At 39.6% G+C, this 15,351-nt stretch overlaps 1 protein-coding gene across 2 annotated transcripts; it reads right to left on the reverse strand.

Annotated features, from left to right (window-relative positions):
- Positions 1 to 73: 73 nt before the first annotated feature.
- LOC140659172 (putative short-chain dehydrogenase/reductase family 42E member 2) lies at positions 74 to 13,144 on the reverse strand. 2 transcript variants are annotated; one of them, XM_072878473.1, is made up of 12 exons: positions 13,006 to 13,144; positions 11,045 to 11,356; positions 10,416 to 10,511; positions 9,356 to 9,413; positions 8,582 to 8,700; positions 7,545 to 7,620; positions 5,988 to 6,070; positions 4,594 to 4,731; positions 2,978 to 3,043; positions 2,233 to 2,296; positions 1,444 to 1,517; positions 74 to 825 (listed from the first exon to the last, which is right to left on the reverse strand). In XM_072878473.1, exons 1-12 carry the CDS (start codon positions 13,009 to 13,011, stop codon positions 583 to 585), a joined length of 1,335 nt encoding a protein of 444 aa, XP_072734574.1. In that variant the 5' UTR covers positions 13,012 to 13,144; the 3' UTR covers positions 74 to 582. The 2 variants fall into 2 exon arrangements, with proteins under 2 accessions (XP_072734574.1, XP_072734573.1); XM_072878472.1 differs by having other exon boundaries at positions 11,045 to 11,432; positions 13,006 to 13,099.
- Positions 13,145 to 15,351: the final 2,207 nt, after the last annotated feature.

Genomic DNA, 15,351 nt, shown 5'->3' on the forward strand with positions numbered 1-15,351 from the left:
GTTCTGCAACAGTGTGCACAGAGGCAAGGACTGACTTCAGCAAAGTTTCAAGTACACTTTTATTTTCCCTCATGTGCAGTGATACAGCTAATTCACAAAAGAAATTCACACAGTGTGAACTCTCTCTGTACGGCTGGTATGTGTTATTTACAGTAATCTGTTCTGTCTGTCCTTTTGCTGGTTCTGCAGTTCTCCAAGGTAGTGAGCCATGGCAGCAGCTGTGGTCAATCTTTCTCCTTATTTCAGCCATTTTTCTTCACTGGTGAAGCACCACAGGCTGTCTGTAGCTCTTGTTCTTTCTGCAGGTTCTCATTTACTTCAGCAATCGATTTGGAAAGTTGTTTTTTTGGTGTGAAATAAACAAAGGCAACACTCTTGACTCCAGTGTGTTTCAGTGATTTGGCTGTAATTGTTTCCTGTATTTTAATTTCTCAAGTACAGCTACTGATATGTTACAATTTTGTTTTAAAATCTAAAAATAACTGCCTGTGTATTGCATTGGGGCCAGTAACTCTTGTGGAGATTAGAATGATCCAGGTAGCAGCACTGTGACTGAGTATGTGCAGTTTATGCAAGTCAGTGTTATGTTTCTTTAAAAAAATGCAAAACTGAAAGGCCATCAAATCTTAAAGAAAGAAAGATCAAACTTAAACTAACAATTAAAGAAAGCAAAACTTTGAGGAAGATGTGATGATTCTGGGCTTCGGGTCTGGTTTTAATGTAGTGGTCCACAGAATCAGCAAATGCAAACTTCTCTGGGCTGTACCCCAGCTGACTCCGTGCCTTATCTATTCGAAATGTATGAGTTATAGAAATGTTCTGTACCTATAGGGCAAAAGAGTCAACATACAAATATATGAATACAGGAAATTGGAACAAAGTCTGCAAATGGTAGCAAAGACACAGTTAAAGGAAATGCAAAATAAAAAAAAAACCCACAACATTATATCAATGTCCTGTTGACATATGTCACATTATTTTAAAAGTTGTTCACGCCAAAGGAGAATCTTGAAAGCCCAAAGAAGCAGTAAAAGCTGCAAAGCAGGTTCTTCTAGTCTTGAAAACATCCATTAAAAATGTTCTGCGGTCTTGCTTATGTACCTAAGGAGGCAGATAAAAGCCATCTCTTAGGTGCCCAAATACCTTCAGAAATTAGGGCCCAACTGACCAGCCAAAGACATACAGGATACTGGGCCTTGAAAGGAAGGAGCTGAGGCAGCCTCTCCCAGACTGCAAACATAAGCTCTTACCTTTTCAAAGATTATAACGAGCATAATATATTGCCTAAAATGTACGACGCATACATTTGCCCTGGAAACTGGAGGCTGAAGTAGTACTAGGTGTATTTTACTTTCTACTGACTTAATCTTAAATTGTACCTCAGTATTACCATGTATGTAACCATCCTGTGAGAATTAAGGGGAGTTTACAGACAGACTTTACCTCGTTTCTGGTCAGCAGTGGGGACAGTTCAACAAATGGCTTCAGCAGCAGATGAAGGTATTCCATTATCATGGCTGCATAACAAAAGATTTCTACTTGAGGTAAGAATAGTAAATTGCTATGCCATTATGATTTTGGCATATCTCACGCTGTATATGATAGTGACGGACAATCATGTGCCTAAGAGCTCAGGGCACCATTGCTAACATCAACAGGACCGCTTGCTCACAAGGGTTTGCATTTAATCTTAATACTTCAGTCAGCCTGAATTAGGGTGCTTGGGTGAAAAGGATTTGGAGGATTGGTGACAGGTCTAGTGAAAAGATCATGAGACTTCATAAAAAATGTGGGAACAACAAAATACTCAAGGAGGGATTCTGTCCTGGCTGCACATGGGGGTTGATTCTGGAGAGAGCATGGGATACAGGAGAACAAGAAATTTACCCATGCAGCAAAGCAGATACTCTTCAGCATATTTCATGAAGTCATGGATTTTTACATTTAACTTCTTGTATTTATACCATTAACTCTACAAAGTTATACATCTGTTAAGTCCTAAATAAAACCTGTTTTTGTGGGACTTGAATAACAGATCATTCTGGTTTCAATGCACTGCATAGAGCTGAACTTCACGCTTAACTGCTGCACACTAGGTGAGCCCACAGTATGTTATTTTTATACATGAAACTGAAAATTGTGGGCAAATTAAAAAAACCCAAAACATTATATTACAATTAGGAATGAGGGTAGGGTGGACAGGAAAGAGAAATGTTGATAAAATATTTTTACCTGATGCATAAACTAAGGAAGTAGGAATACGTATCCGTGGTTTACTGCAACCTAATCTTTCAAACTGAAATAGATTAAAAATACAGTGAAAAAAATAGAAACCTCAAACAATTTTGAAAGTTTCAATACAGAAGATATTTGTGGAAATATTTACTGATAAAACAGAAAAATTCATCGTTGCTGTTACTCTTTGAGTTTTAATTTTTCAGGGGATTCCAGTTAAATGTCACATGCAGGCACTATGAATTTTCAAGTGGCAGTCTTAAAAAAAGGAAAAAAAAAGTTTATAATCATCGATCGAAATGTCATGGTGTGCTGATACCTAATTATGACATATAATTATGACATATTTATGTTTTTGAGCCCATTGTTAACAATAAAATGATATTTTGAAAATAATGTATATTACAGATTAATAATTAGGATTTATATTTTTTGTCCACCCAAAATAGCCAGTGTTAACAGATGCATGCCCAAGAAATGAAGATAATGGCAACTCAAAAGAGGATACTGGTTTAGATGGTCCTTTGGTCTCAGTGAAGACAGTTGCTTTAAGGTAATATTTTAGGCAGGCTTTGTACAGCGCTAATCACACTGAACTTCAAGCAGGAATTAAACTCACATTCAGAACGGAAGTCTTACACCCAAAGCAAATATACCAAACGTTAACATGCACACTAAAGCTGGAATTGTATACAGTCAAAGAAATTAATGTATTTGGAGATAAAGTATATATTGTACATACAAGTGGAGTTAACCATTCAAAAAGGTTGAATTTTTCGCCATCATTAATGAAATACACCTGGCCACTCTGTTAAAGAGGGAGGGAAGAGACAAGTTAGTAAAAATAATACTGCATATGTATTGACTTCTTTTTCCTTATCTCACTCCTTATGAATAGCTTAAAAATAATGCAGCAATATAAAATATGCATGGATGTACATACAAGCCAACAAACTACCTGCCTGTGTTTCAATCAGCTGCACTAATGTGTGCAATGAAATTGGTGGACAAGTGGTTTATGTGATTAACATGCCTTGGTATAATTTCTTTATTACCGATGTGCCTATACAGAATGGCTATCCTGACTCCAGAGATCACCAAATGCACTGAAAGTGGTTGGTGCCATATCTAACGTGGGCTGTTAACACACACTCACCACATGGTGGGACATGTTCTGCTGTCAGTCTAGTTAAGACTCTTTGTAATCCTTAAGACTCCATCTGTGTAACCAAGGCCTAAGTTACCTCTTTCCCTTTTTCTTTTAGGGTTTTAGAAAAAGTAGCTTAATCTACTTTGAAAATCTTTCCAATATACTTTAAGGGTAGTGCCTCTAGGTCGGATAAACTCTGTTTACAAGGAGGAAAACAGTTGCAACTATTTTTGAAATTAATGAACCCAAATTAAATGTGCTTTTATTTGGATATCGTATGGGAAGAGCTGATTACCACAGTTCAGAACATTAAATCTGGATCTACATACAGGGGAACAGGGGATAAATCTGCCTGAACTTCCAGTTTAATTTCTGACATAGCAAACATTCTTTGCTCATCTTCCAGAAATGGCAAATATTATATTACAGAAATGCAAAGATGGAGATATTCTTAGGGAACTGAATCACAGAATCGTATAGGTTGGAAAAGACCTTTAAGATCATCGAGTCCAACTGTAAACCTAGCACTGCCAAGTCCACCACTACACCATGTCCCTAAGCACCTCATCCAAACGTCTTTTAAATACTTGCAGGGTTGGTGACTCAACCACTTCACTGAGTGGGCAGCCTGTTCCAATGCTTGATGACCCTTTCAGCGAAGTAAAATTTCCTAATACCCAGTCTAAACCTCCCCTGGTGCAACTTGAGGCCATTTCCTCTTGTCCTATCACTTGTTACCTGGGAGAAGAGACTGACCCCCACCTCTCTACAGCCTCCTTTCAGGGAGTTGCAGAGAGCGATAAGGTCTCCCCTCAGCCTCCTTTTCTCCAGGCTGAACAACTCCAGTTCCCTCAGCCGCTCCTCATCAGACTTGTGCTCCAGACCCTTCACCAGCTTCGTTGCCCTTCTCTGGACACGCTCCAGCCCCTCAATGTCTCTCTTGTAGTGAGGGGCCCAAAACTGAACACAGTATTCGAGGTGCGGCCTACTTGTTGGAATATTCCAACTCTTGGCACACTGCACAGACAAAGCTGCCAGGTCCCTCACTGTTCATAGCACATTTGTCAACTAAAACCAGACAACAACATACGCTAAAGCACCATAACACATATATTCATTACTGCTACTACTGTAGTTACTATAGTACAGGATACAGTGGCAGGATTCACTGTCAAATGAAAACTGTGGTGCTTTTATTGTTTACTTACAGCTATGTAGTTCTTTTCAGGGGTGAGAGCTTCAGCAGCTAGAATTTGAGCTTGTACAAGATTCTCTGCATGCACCCAGTTCATTTTAGCAGAAGGATCCCCAAACTTGAAGCTAAGTAGCCCCCTCTCAATATTCTTCTGTAAACATAAACAAACACAAAACCAATGCAAAATGGGTTTTTAAATGAGGTACAGTGCTCCTTCTTGTTCAGCTAAATGTAGGTTTGTCTCTACTTAAAAAAAAAATACACGAATCAAAAAGAATCAAGAGAAGTGCAGAGAGCTCTAAAAATATTGCTCATGAGGAAGGATCGAAGAACATATTGAACACAGTATGTCCTGAATTTACAAAAAATACAAGTCTATTCTAAGGATAAGTAAAACATGGCATGGAAAGGTAAGGTACAGTTCTGAATGGATCAAAAGTATTTGCAAAATTGGATCACATTTAACAAATAGCTTTGGCTGGGAAAAAATGGAAAGTTAATGCTAGGTGTCACATTTTTCATTTAACAGAAACATTTTAGAAACTGCAAAATGTGACAGTTGCATAATGCCTTAAAATGGGCTCATAATAAATAAGTTTAAAATCTTAAATATAAATTTGAAAAGACTATATTTTTTCCAGGGGCTAAAGAAAACATCTCAGGTTTAACTAAAATGACATTTGCCATTCTTATAAAAGATCTTACTCAGAAGATTATAAACTATATTTTGGCTGACTTCAATATAATTCCCTACCTCAACCACAAAACAAAAATATTTATTATGTGGTGAGCTTGAATCTATTCTTTCCTCAAAGCTGTGCGTAACTTTATATTGTGCTGATGCTTTTAAAATAACTGACTCATATATTCTACAAGGCTCATATTCTAAACACTGTACTAGTCCTACAGTTTAAAAGACAGCAAGTGAAAAAGAGTAAAACATGAGCACCTCAGCTGTTTGCCCTTCAGTAACCTATTGTACCAGAAGGTGCTTCCAACTCCTTAACTTGTTTCATTGGATAGTGAAAGCTGTTAATAGTTGAGACTGGAAATAAGATATTTTGCCGTATCTCTCTTCATTAATATTTTAAACCATTTGGTGTAAGTTGCATGCAAACAGACATTTGAAATATCATAGATTGGCCTGAATCTTATAATTATAGTAAGCATTAAATTATAAAACTGGACTTACATGTGTTTGTATTTCAGAAAAAGGCTTTTTTAATGAACTACACATTTTTTCCAGATATAATGTAGTGCCTGTTAACAAAAGTTATAATATCCTCAGCAGACAATTGAATTGTTGAACTGCTGCTCAATAAGAAGGTCAGTCAATTTATAACACAAATAAGTGATGCTGTTGTATATCACAGAAAATTCTGCTGATTAAAAAATTAAAATACATACCGCTAGCCTTGGCAAGTGTCTCTGCTCTTCTGGTCCATAGATTCCTGGTGGGCGAAGAACACACGTGTAGAGTATTCCACCTCCTGGAAGAATTGGTAAGACCATTCTTAAGTGACTTTCACCTGACTACGTTATCTCTTTGTTTGTATGAACCAAAGACTGCAGTACCAGAACTTACTCTGAAATAAATTAACTTCACCATCTTAAAAAATAATACAGAACAAAAGGTGTTGAATTAGTATCTGGATATTAAGTTGGCAGAATCAGAACATGCAAAATAGCAAGACAAGGCTCAGAGAAGTCCTGCCAACATAGTCAGATTCCTAGAAATTACCAGATATTTCAAAACCCTTCTAACCAGTCCTTTGTCTCTGTGGCAAAGCAGGGGACGAATGTGCCAACTGTGGTGATGAGTTTGCTGAAGTGAGCAAGTTATTGGTAGGAAAGTGGAATGAAACCAACTGATCTCATGCAAAATTATTGATGTGAAACAGTGACTCACTAGCAGTACAAGATAGAGCCAAAAGGTTCTCAACAGTAGGCATGGCCAGCTCCTACTAGAACTGCTGCAGAAGCTCTTGATAACTTCAGTGAGAGAAGGTAAGGACCTTCATAAAAATCCAGTCACATCGCAAGTATATCACTTGGCTGGTTCATCACCTGCTAGTCACTGTTCGTAATAGTACTTGAAAACATGCAAAATACTCAGTCCTGCTATGGCACAGGATCAAAATGGGATGTTTGGAACAATGACGCTCTAAGCGTCATTGAGAAATGCAGAACCGTGTATTGCTCCTGAAATGAAAAGGGTCTTTGATGTGAAGAGCTGCTGAGAAAAGAGGAAATAAGGAAAAAACCCTTTATTTTTTAAACTAATTCTATTGGAATGGAATGCCCATCAATGGGCATAAAATGGGCATAAAAATCAATGGGCATTCCATTGACTTTATATCTCTTTATAGCCCTCTGCAAGTATCAAGTGAAGAGATTCTTTTCTGTAAGTTGTCTACAGCTAAATTTAGCTCAGTATCACTTGGTCACATAGAATCATGTTGCACTTTACATTAATTTGTTTTGCACTGGCAGTTATAGTATCTCACAGGTGAGCTTAAGTACTCAAGCGTATAACTGTCTTCCTCAACATGGAAAACTTTGGGAAGCTCTAATAAATAATTCCAGGCTGTAGTATCAGGTGGCTTCTTCAGATTTTAATATATAACTTGGCGCGGAGGGGGGGCTTACAATTTAATCAGCGTTCATGTTCTACTTATGTTGCATAATACAGTGACATTAAAGCTGTCTTCATCTTTTCAATTAACATACTGAACTCATTCCTACCATGCTAAAACCTTTTATGGACACTGTGGGAACTTAAAAATAATTAAAAGTGATTTTTAAGTGAAAATCTTTTAGTTTGTGAGAGGGGGTAGACAACTTGATTTCATAATTGCTGGACAATCTTGTCCACTAAGGATTGATACAGGATACAGGATGTTAGTGAGGAACAAGAAGAGGAGGAGTAAATTCCACTATGAATTCACGCTAAGACAAAAGTACCTGCTAGTGGAGTTCCATTAGCTGCTAGTACCATTTGTTCTGCAATCGATTTGGTTCTGGAATAATGATCAACATGCTACAGAGAAAAAGCAAGTATGTTTTTATCTGTTCTTGAAATGACAGAGCAGAGGGGCATCTCTTCTCCACTAGTTTTTACTTAGCAGATGGCAACAAATACCTCAAAATACAGAAGCCATGGGGTATTAGTTTAGGATAAAACGCATGCATGTTGCTAAGGTAAGCAAGCATTTCTGTTTATGCAAATCCAGTTAATTAATTTCAGCACATTTGAGAAGCAATAAATATATGTATGCTTTGAATGCTGCCAAGAACGTAATTGATCACTGCTTTGTAATCTGGATTTCTTTTTCAGGTAACAGAAAAGTCAAAAGCCAAGTGTTGAAGACATTACAATTGGTCTGAATTATCCCGTTCACTTTCTTGTGGCACTGTCCCAGAGAAAATATTATTTGATATATTATTCAAAATATTATTCAATATTTTCTCTAGCCATCTCTACTTCTTGAAAGACTGTGAAGTACTTGATGGAGAGAGGAGGCACACAAAACCCAACCATGTATGCAAAGCACCCAGAAGTACTTTCTCCTTTTTAATTAAATCCAATAAAACCATATAAAAATAGGCTGCTTTTCCATATCAGCTCTACATTGAATATATGTCATCTTCAATAAGGGAGAAACAGAAAAATAATATAAATAATAAATGGCTAAAGAGGCGCCAAGCCATATAACACAATCCCTATGTCCAGGTGGAATTTCATTAATGTTAACGGGACACTGTATGAGTTATTTTCCACAGTCAAGGCCTTGATAGGAAACAAAGAAATATAAACTGCAGTGTACATAAAACTGATGTGTCAAGGTTGTGAATAGCATCTACAAAGAGTGTAAATTAGTTTTCTTTCTTGTAGTTGGATTCTGGCATCAGGCAAAACATGGTCATGAAAACTCCAGGCTTTTTCAGAAATAAGAAAGTAAACAAAGAGGAAACTTGAAAATATAATACAACCAAAATACCTTTTCAATTGGAAAATATGGCACAGTTTCCTCATCACCGTCTTCAATAGGAAGCCCTCCAAAGACCACATTTACTGTACTGGTGTATATCAATCTAGTGATGTTCCTTTGTTTGCAGGCTGCGGCAATGTATAAAGTAAATTAGTTTAGTGGAAACTGAAACAATATGGAAAAAAAGTTTGCATGAGCTTTTCCTGAGAAACTGCCAAATCTTAAAAGAGCAAATCCCTCAATTTTATGATTGGGTGATTTAAAATGCAAAGCATATTTAAAGGGAAGACATCAGTGTAGAACCAAGTGCTTTACAGTCTGGGACATCCTAATTTGGATGCTGTAAGCTAACACTATGCCTGTGGGAGGGCTGCTACCAGCCTAGGGAGATGGGCTTCAGCTCTAGCCAGGCAGGTGGCTAGAAGTCATCTGCTTCAAGGGCTGCCCACTACCTGTGCACAAGCTATTGGATAGCAATGAGGTTTACTGCTACAAAATACACATGGAAATAGTTAACTCCTTACATGGATACGGATTCTCACATCAGGTCAAACGCGGTTACAAAAAGCTGAAGTGGTTGAACTACAGTGCTGGCTCTCATATCACACCCCATAGCAGAATCGAGCATAAAAAACCCCAATGACATGTTTCCTCATCTTCTGCCAAAAATGTAAAGTATTTGGTAAAAAATAGTTGGTGCCAAAAAAGCCAACTGGCTTTTTCTAAGTGGTATAATATTTTTATATGCTATACAAACACCCAATGGCAAGGTTAGATACACACCATCAATGATGAATCTTGTTCCATCAATGTTTACAGTTTCAATCTCTTCTCTGTGCAACTAGGAAAATAAATAAATTGTGCATTTTTGAATAATAATACATTTTAAATTCAATAGGGGGATGTTATAAATGTCCCCAAATAAAGGTCATGAGTTTAGTGCTTTGATTATAAAAAAGATCATTTAGACTGCTGTTTCAGACTTCAAGAGGTCAAATCATTATTTTTAAACTATGCCTGTATTTTCTTGTATTTTTACTGACCAGCTTACTTGAAGCAAAGAGAATTGTGGTGCTTCTGAACATACATTTCCCATTTCCAGTTATTATACATCTTGCAGCACTATGTTAAATATCCACATTTCAGTAGCACTTCAGTGACCAGGTGTCTCTACCCAGAGCAATTCCAAGTATGCATTGCTCAACTGCAAACATCTTTGAATGAGATATTCTATCCAGCTAAGGTAATTTAATAAAAGGAACTTCAGTAATAAGGTAAAAAAGGGGGTGTGTGTGTTTGTAACTTTATTCATAAAAACTGTGGCTCTGAGTCCTAGATCAAGTACATCCTTACAGCTTTTTACCCAATGGCAAACAATTACTTGAAATGAAGCCGTTGTTATAATTTAGTTATATAAAATAATTTATAATTTACTTCCGGTTTTATTCCTCCGAGTGACCTTACACCTAGGGGTTCCGTGTGAAAGGTTTAGGGAAGGATCAGGGATTTGGAGGAAACCTGCCTCCCTTGTCTTTCCTTTTTTCCTTGCACTATTTGAGAACTCTTCAATGCCATTTCCAACTGAAAAGCCCTCCCAGGCTACTGGTAGAGCCTCTTATGGTGAGGAAATCATTCCACAACTAGGAAAACAGAACTGCAAGCAGACTGCTTACAGCCAGCACACCAGTTTGCACAGAGCAATTTACCAAAACAGCATGGAGGTGGATTCAGGCTCTCAGGATAATATGAAGAGATAAAATCTAACACACAGTGTTACAGCATCAAGTCTCTCATCCTCAGTGTGGGCAATCACACAGAAAAATACAAAACTATTTGGACTCACTTGCTCTCTTCCTGACATTCCATAGGAAGCTACATGAAATACACAGTCAGCCCCTTCACAGGCTGCAAATATGGCATCATAATCCCTGACATCTGCCTGTAATACATAAGAAAAGATATTTGGACTTGAAAGCAAAGCTGCAGGTTAGCGTTTGTCATGCAGTGAGTTAGCACAGCAGGAATGCGTATGTATAGTTGTACTTACTCTATGTCCTGGGACTGAAAAAGCTAGGCCCATTTCAATACTTGCTGATAATCATAATTCCTTCCACAGAACTCAAAGGACTTTAAAAACATCCATTAAGCCTCATAATACCCCTATGTTCATTCTACAGGTGATTACACTAAGGCACAGATGAGGGCAGCGACTGGGTCCTGAGGAGTACTTCAGAGTCAGGAGGTGAAGTGGGTACTCCGTGCTACACATGACAGGTTTCACTGTTTTCCTTATTTCAGATATACTAAAATCAGTTGACAAAAAATCATGTGGGATATTCACAGAGTTAAAACAGTTATTGAAATTTGCAGTAATTTGCAATTAGGTATTTGGATTCTGTGAAAACTAGTAAGACATTATGGAAATGGCAAATGAACTAACTTGGACAGCTGTGAAAATATAATTGATCATACCTGGATACACACTACTCCATTGGGAATTTCCCAGACAGGCTTGTGTATGTCATACAGAACAACAGAAGCTCCTGCGTAGGCAAGAGCACATCCCAGCTTGTACCCAAAATAGCCTCCGCCTCCTGTCACCACTGCTCTCATACTTTTTTCATTCAGTGCTCCAGCATTTCCGTTCACTTTGGAGTTAGAGGTTTGGCGCCAGGGTGTTGCTACCCCACTCAGAATAAGTTTTCTGTCGGTGAAATAGTGTCTTCTATTACCGGACACATGTAACAATTTCTCCTCCATGTTGAAAATTGCTCCATAGTGCTCCTGGATGCAGACAATTCCAGTGAGTTTCATGTTAACAAGCTCTATTCACACCAGCAAAATTTTACTTTAATGCAACCTGTTTAAGAGAGATAAAGACAAAAGCAAAACACTAGCTACAAAACTTCCAGATTTCAAAGATTTCTTTTAAAAGACCCATTTAAATTTTCTGCTTAAATAGTTGAAGATTTTGTTTAATTGTATTTTTCACGTTTTACAAACATTTAAAATGTTTGTATGCTATATTAAAGACAGCATCCTGAAAATGCATAACAAAGGTTGCATTTTTGGACTAAGTATTTATTTGCAAATGGTATCCAGAATAATAAAACTAAACATTTCCTTAACACAGAGAACATTAATTCAGATGTTTTCCACAAGTGGGTCAGAATTAGAATAATGGTACAGACCATAATTTTTTATTAGCAGAAGAGAAATTGCTGCCTATATGAAATGCACCTCCTCGTCTTATTTTGATTCATTCTGGTCACAAGCTCAAAGATGGCCTTTAGGGGTCAGATGTGATATAGGGCCATGCCTGAATTTGGAATCTCGAACTGTCAGGAAAACACTAAAGATTAACAAATTGCATTTAAGTTTCTGTGCTTAAAAAACAAGCAAGCAGGGCCAAGCGGAACAGCAGCAGAACAAAACGTCCCCTAGAGCAAAAGAGATCTTTAATGCTTCTTCCACTTGTCCCTGGTTTATCACACAGACAGACATCTGAGAAAAGTGATGTTTTCAACTCCTTTCTAAGTGGCATCAGCTGAATGTAAATTAAGAATACACTGTGTTGTTATCATTGGCAGTGGACGGAGTTGAGATATATGAGGATTTCAGAGGGAAAGAGGAATGCCTGATACTTAGATCTTTAGAAGGTGTGTCAGAGAACAAGGCTATCAAACCCTCACTTTCCAGGGGAACTAGAATAAAATAACTGCTATGTGACAGAAACGGTCAATGAGCATATTAAGAAAAAAGTAATTGCGAATCATTTATTTCTTAAACGTGGAGGTTCTTTCCCATTCGTACAACGGCCAAGGGTTCACCCCTGACAGCCATGGCGTTCTAGAGGCTGTAGCTGCTGACTTCCTTAGCTACCCGCATCCCTTCGCTGTGCCGCAATGAAAAATTTAAAGTCACCCGAGCTCCCGCAGGTGTTCTCTGCATCTCACTTGCCAATGTCCCAGGGCGAGCACCGCCAGGGCAACGCGGGGCCGGCCGCCGAGGGAACTCGTGCTCCGGCCAGCGGCCTCGGGGCTCCTCGCCGCCGGCCCGGCCCGGCTCCCCCGGCGGGGAGCGGCCGTTGGGGCTGTTGCCCCACACACGCCCCCGCCCCGCCGGGGCAGTTGGGCGCCGCTCGGCCGGTGCCTGCGGGCCGCGGCGGTGCGCGGCTGCGGGGTCCGGCCGAGCCGCGGGGCGGGAAGCGGCACCGGCAGATCCCCGCCGCACCGCAGCAGCCGTGCCGCGGCCGGGCGCTCACCTCCGCCGCCCCCGACCCCGCCGCCATCCCCCGCCGCCGCCAGGTCGTCCCACAGCCCCCATGGGTCCCACTCATTTTGCAGCAACTTTGGAATCCCACAGCATCCCTGGGATCCCATAGCATCCCACAGCATTGCCGGGTTCCTGCAGCATCCTGTGGTGGCTCTTACCTCCATGTGTCTTCATACAGCCACGACCACTGCAGGAAAGCATCCTGTCGATGGCTAGGGCTCTGTCCACACTGAGATACCTGTTGAGCAGGTTGTTTAGGAAAAACACACCATCTCTTGATTACCGGTTGGACAGTCGGTGGCGGGACATGGCTCAGAGAGATGCAGAGCATCAGAAACACCTGGAAAACAGCCGGAATCCCCGAAGAGGAAACACAATCGTAAGCAAATAGGCACTAAGGTCCCTGCCCTCCTGAGCCGGCAGTGGGTCTCTGTTCGGCTCCGTGGTCACTCGTGCCTGGGAGGATGTGAAAAGGGTCAGGACCTGCAGAATTTCAGAGTTACCCATCCCAGGCAAAAATTAAACTTTGAACACGTTTACCTCTTCCGTTATAGCTGTGCCACGTCTGAATGTTCATATTAAATTTTAATCACTTAAAGACACACTTGCAATTATGTTAGAGCATAAGTAAATCGAACAATAGCCAGCTTAAACTCAGACTCAGTAAAGACTGACAGAAATGAGGCAGCTGGCTATTCCAAACTGATACTAAAAGATGCCTTAAAACTTCAAATACTGGATTTGTAATAATGATAAATCAATTGAATGAAGCCAGTTAGTATTAACCAGTACTGTTATCACAGTGATGTAAAAAGCATCTTACCTGAAATAACAAACTGGAGGTTTGGCATTACAGGACTGGAATGGCGCGACACCATGGGGACTTGCAACCGCAAAGACAGTGAATTCCTCGGTTAGTCCTTACTGAGGAGTATCCAAAAAAAGGCCACAGCCTGCACTTCTCACCCGGCTGCAGTCAACTGCCTGACGTCTCTTCTGAAAAGTGTTGGTGTAATCCCGGATCAGTCCTGAGCTATTAGTCTAATAAAAGCAATATATGAAAGATTCATAAATAACTAATTGAAAGCAAATTAAATGTTTGCATAGTTAAAATGCTGGGAAGTAACTTTATACTTGTGGGTTTCTATCCTTCATTTCTGGGGAAGCAAGGCTTACGCAGTGCCTCCTGCAGTGCTTGCTTGTCTGTCCGCCAGCTGCACCTCTGTGTTGATAAGTTGTGAACTTAACCAGTTTTAATAAAACTTGACTAAGTGGATAAAGGTCTCATATATACTGAGTTTCTTCAAGTTTGCTGACAATAGGTAGTCAGGAATAGGGGAGAGGGCTGAGCAGTGCCCCTGCTAAGGGAAGATGTATGGTGTGAGCTCTGTTTGTATGGACAAGGACAATCTCCAAATGCAAGTCCATAAGAGACCAGCTTTACTGCTTTCACTCCACACAGAACTATTTGTTTAAAGAAGAAAAAACAGAAAAAAAAAATAGTGTGAAACAAATCTTTCCTCATGTAAGCCGCAGTGGTAACTGTGGTTGCTCACACATGTTCCTGTCACTGTATCTTGTCTTTTACCTATAATGTTTTATTCTTGTAGGGTTGCTGTTAGCTCTCCTGTGTAGCCTGTAAATTTAAAGATACAATGAGAGAGTCTCCATAAACTTACTGGTCTTAAAAATCCTGTAAAACACTAACACAAAGGCAAGATAAATACAGGGTGGAGATAATCAGATGGCAGAGCTTTTCCATCACTCTCTTCTGTGACCCAGCCTGGCAAGTCCAGCTCTCCTGATCCATGTGGGGTGCAAGAGAGGGAGCAGCTGCTCCCTGGTGAGAGCAAAGCTGGTCCCTGAGAAAATCCTTGTGACAGGTAACCTTGTGACAGGTAACCTTATGAAAATTAATCTGGGCTACATGGGGTACATGTACATGTAGGACACATGTAGCACGTGTATCTCACATAGTACAATCCACCCAAGAAGCAACTAATCTAAGTCTTAAGAAGGGGGAAAAATGAGAGATTGAATCCTCACTCAGGTCTTAGTGCTTGGCTTGCCTGCTCACCCCGAAATGGCAATCTGCTGAACAAACAGAGCATGCCAGCACTGGTACAGGATTACGGATAGCCTGACTTGGCTTCATTTACAAGGAAAGGTAGCAGTAACAGCTTGCTGAACTCCAAGGTCTTATGTGCCCTCCCTCCCCCTTCCCACAGACTCCTTAAAAAAGGTATTTGGTTCAGTCATTATTTATTCTTGCATTGAAAGGATATTATTTGATTTACAAACACACATAATGTTATTTATTACATTTTTACAAAGCTTTTGAACAATAAAACTATTTTAAATAAGTATGACTTTCAGTCCTCTCACCACCTGTTACTTATACTTACTTTTCATATTTTTTGTACTATTTCCCAGGTCTTCATAATTCCTTATACTAACATACAGTAGCTGTAGCAGCGGCTTCATCAGAGGAATTGTTTAGGCAA

The sequence above is a fragment of the Ciconia boyciana genome, chromosome 13, assembly GCF_034638445.1.
Source record: "Ciconia boyciana chromosome 13, ASM3463844v1, whole genome shotgun sequence".
Taxonomy (NCBI): domain Eukaryota; kingdom Metazoa; phylum Chordata; class Aves; order Ciconiiformes; family Ciconiidae; genus Ciconia; species Ciconia boyciana.